This window comes from Arabidopsis lyrata (genome assembly GCF_000004255.2).
Source record: "Arabidopsis lyrata subsp. lyrata unplaced genomic scaffold ARALYscaffold_3, whole genome shotgun sequence".
Taxonomy (NCBI): domain Eukaryota; kingdom Viridiplantae; phylum Streptophyta; class Magnoliopsida; order Brassicales; family Brassicaceae; genus Arabidopsis; species Arabidopsis lyrata.
The window spans coordinates 14,330,791-14,334,741 of record NW_003302553.1 but is presented as its reverse complement, the minus strand read 5'-3'; the positions used below and the strand labels follow the sequence as shown (position 1 = coordinate 14,334,741).

Here is a 3,951-nt window from a genome sequence, read left to right as displayed (position 1 = left end):
AAGATCAAATAGAATGACCATATTACTGAATACTTATTAATTGTGATGACACAGTAATGACACAGTAGATAACACAATCCCTTCATATTAAACACCATGTTTTTGAAGATTGGTTGAAATGTCAAAATTCGAGGAAGTAAATATTGGATTTGGTTTGATAAGCAACATTAAATGGTTTAAGACTTTAAGGGATGATAGTTGTGTTGTTGTAGCATATCCTCCGTCCTTGTCACAGTCTTATAGACCTAAAGTTTTTGGCTAAGTTGTATACTTGGATGATCTATTCTTTGCATATTGAATGTCATTGGGCCTGATTGGTTCCGGCGGTAGCTTTATATTTTTTGATGTAAAATTTAGGCTGTAGGTTTTTTTGTTGTGGCTTTAGAATGTTGTCCGTGGAATTTTGTCTCTAACTTTTTTAAATGAAAGTCTGATTGGTTGTATTATTTAGACTTCTGTATTTTATTGTCTTAGTTATAAAATTATTATTTTAAGTTAATAGGAATATAAATTACAAGAAATTATAAATTCAATATATATTTAGATGGTAAAAATATAATATTTTACATATACATATATATATATATAATAGAGATAAAGTTGTAATAGTAGCTAGACCAAAGAAATATATAATAAACGATAGTCATTATTTTTATAAATAACTACATGAATTATGTGTATATAACCAATATATGCTTCTACGTAAAAAACATAAAAGATAGGAGAGAGAAAATAATTAATTTTTCTTTAAATCTTCTAAAGCCAAAATATTAGTGTTGTAGGATATGGTTCTCTACGGCCAAAAAAAATGGAAAGACATGAAAAGTGGCTGTAGATTTTTAAAATATGTGTAAAGTCTTATTGCTGTAGATTAATGGCTTTAGATAATAATATGGCTGTGTAAAGCTTCTACAGCAGCTTCCAATCACGCCCAATTTATTTTTGGAAGTAATCGATCTGTTTCTGAAGTGGTTTTTGGCTACCTAAAAAACCAATTGAATCAAACGGATTTTTTCTTGTCGATTGTTTCTTATTTTCGACAATCCTTACCACAGTGTACTACTGTACTTAGTAGCTCCATTACAAAGTAATTTGATTTATTGCAAGTATATAGAGAGGGGAACATCCGCAAGTCGCAATGCTGACTCTAACTTCAACCAGATGAGTTTCATGTCATCTTCTTGGCAAAGCTGCTTATGTCAAATGTATCATTGCCATTCTTTGTTATGACCCCCTGCATATACAAACACTTTGAGAGATTCAGATAAATGAGCATAAAAATCTTCTGGTTTTAGTCAATAATCCTCAGTATAAACCAGAACAAGTAAGCCTGGAAAAACGAACCTTCTCGGTTATGATTCCCGCAATCAGCTCTGCTGGAGTCACATCAAAAGCTGGGTTCCAAACTGAGATCCCTGGTGCTGCAATGCGTTCACCAAGTCCTCCATGTGTGTGCAGCAACTCCTTTGGAGATCTTTCCTCTATTACGATTTCTTTCCCGGATGAAAGTGACAGATCAACTGAGGTAAGAGGTGCAGCAACATAAAATGGGATCCCGTGATGTTTTGCGCACAAAGCGAGACTGTAAGTCCCAATCTTGTTAGCAGTATCACCTGGAATGTATGAATGAATTGGTTTAGAAGTAATTCAGTCATAAAGAATCAGAATTACAGAGAAATATGAATTATTTAACGTGTTTGAGCGCACCATTTGAAGCCACGCGATCTGCTCCAACGATGACACCATCTACACGGCCATCTTTCATCAGTGCAGCTGCAGCTGAGTCTGCAATGAGAGTTGCAGGGATTTTCTCATGCACTAACTCAAACGCGGTAAGCCTCGATCCCTGTCAATTCTCATTTTTAGTAATTCAAAAGACTTTCAACAATTCAACAGGGATATGGAAACTCTATAAAGCAATGGATCCAGGAAGCAGCCACAAGAAGTATCTGTCCTACTTTCCTTCAAGGTTTTGAAACTTTTACCATCGTTTTGATGAACACAAATGCCAATATACAGGTAATTATCGTCCCTAACAACTTAAGGTATTCTACGGATTCTTGTTCTTACGATATTGAGAAAGAAAAAGTATTAATTTAGGAGTTTTACTTGATTGAATGGACGAGTTTCTGTGCAGTATGCTCTTTCTAAGATTCCTTGAGCATGGAGTGCACGGATGACACCGAGGGCAGTACCATATCCGGCGGTAGCAAGGCTACAGAGACAATAGAATTCTTAGTTAATGCCTTACTAGTAATCTACCACATAAACATAACACCAAAAATCAATACATAACTCTATTGGTTGAAACTGCAGACATATATGTAGTAACATGCCTCAACTTGAGTGAGTTTTGAAGAACATATACAAATGTCTGTGTATCAATGCAATTCAGAATCTATCTAAAGCAATACCTTCCAGTGTTGCAATGGGTCAGAACAGAAAGCTTATCAGCATTCTTGGCTTGCTGCCTCAACAAGCTTGAACCAAAGGTTCCTATAGCTTTGTTTGAAGCAACATCATCTTCAAGCATATCCTCAGCAGCTTCAATATATACCTAAAGAACAACAAGCACAGAGAATGAACTAAACTTACAAAAGCAAAAGGCACATCTTTCTGCAGGTAAATGATACAGAAACAAAAAGCCTAAGCTATCATTCCTAAGTCCAAATCAAAGTATCAGGAAGAAAACAAAGAAAACCTTTGGCTACTACGAAACGTCGCGTTACCTTAAAAATAGATTTGGGTTCAGTGGCAATAGCCAATGCCTTTGCTATAACTTGTTTAAGTTTCAATGCAGCATCTGCAAGATTAACTGCTGTTGGACGGCTGAAGAAACAAACATATAAAGCAAAAGACATTAGCATAAGTACCAAGGAACCAAAGATGCAAAATTGATCTAGTAATCCAAAATTCCAAATTGGAGTACCTTGACACTAAATAATCCAACTTCTTCTCAAGAAAAGCAACAGCATCTGCAGCTGATCCATCAAAACCATTAAAGGTGAAAACTTCAACAGCCAAAGAAAGAGCAGCAGCAATAGCTATAGCAGGAGCACCACGTACAACCATTTCCTGAATAGCACTCCTAACAAAAAAAAAACATCAAAATTATGAAACTTTTTAACCACAATTTCCCATAAAATCTATAAGTATATAGTCTGAAGCATCACGAATCTCTAAGACTTTACCATCCATCTGAAGCATCACGAATCTCTAAGTAAATGGTCTCTAAAGGAAGCTTCCTCTGTTCCAATTCAGACAGAGTAAACAGATTGAGAAAAAGTATAAAGTTTTCAACTTTATACAAGTGAAAGAGAGAACCTGATCGAGTAACTGAAGAGAGCCAGGCTTGTAGCAGATAGCTTTGAGGGTCGTGTCTCCTTCACTAGACATGGATGGACTTGTGGAGTAATCTTGAAGATGAATAAGTTGTTTCAAAGATTGGTTTAGAGAAAGAGGAACAAAAGGAAAAAGATTTGGGTCAGTGACAGTGAGAATCAGATGCCTAGAGCACCAAGCCGGCGTGAAACGCACCAACCGACGTCGTTTTCTCTGGAATAATGGGCGTGAAACAAACCGGTTTTAAACAAATTGCTGATTTTGGTTCGATGTAATTGAAATTTTTGTTTAATATTTTTGATAATAGAATATTATTTTGTAGAAACATAGTTAAAAAAAAATATATTACTTTTGGATTCGACTTGATATTAATATAATTTTGACAATTTATAAAAACAAAGAGTTGTATCCTTCCAAATCGTATTTTATGATTGTTAAAAACGATTATAAGTGAATATACTAAGCAAAAATCGTTATGAACAAAAAAAGTATTCAACATTAAACAATTTTACTGATTAGTTATAAAAATTTGTTAGTTAAAGAAAAAACACTAAGTAACAAGATGAAACACATTAACAAAGCAAAATCAAAACGTAGTAAAACTTTTTA

General features: G+C 34.5%; 1 protein-coding gene across 1 annotated transcript; it reads right to left on the bottom strand.

Moving 5' to 3' along the window:
* Positions 1 to 879: 879 nt before the first annotated feature.
* On the bottom strand, positions 880 to 3,530 carry LOC9321869 (methylthioribose-1-phosphate isomerase). Its single transcript, XM_021033059.1, has 9 exons — positions 3,325 to 3,530; positions 3,192 to 3,247; positions 2,930 to 3,088; positions 2,730 to 2,829; positions 2,415 to 2,557; positions 2,110 to 2,215; positions 1,708 to 1,846; positions 1,345 to 1,613; positions 880 to 1,234 (listed from the first exon to the last, which is right to left on the bottom strand). Exons 1-9 carry the CDS (start codon positions 3,394 to 3,396, stop codon positions 1,169 to 1,171), a joined length of 1,110 nt encoding a protein of 369 aa, XP_020888718.1. The 5' UTR covers positions 3,397 to 3,530; the 3' UTR covers positions 880 to 1,168.
* Between the last annotated feature and the right edge of the window lie 421 nt (positions 3,531 to 3,951).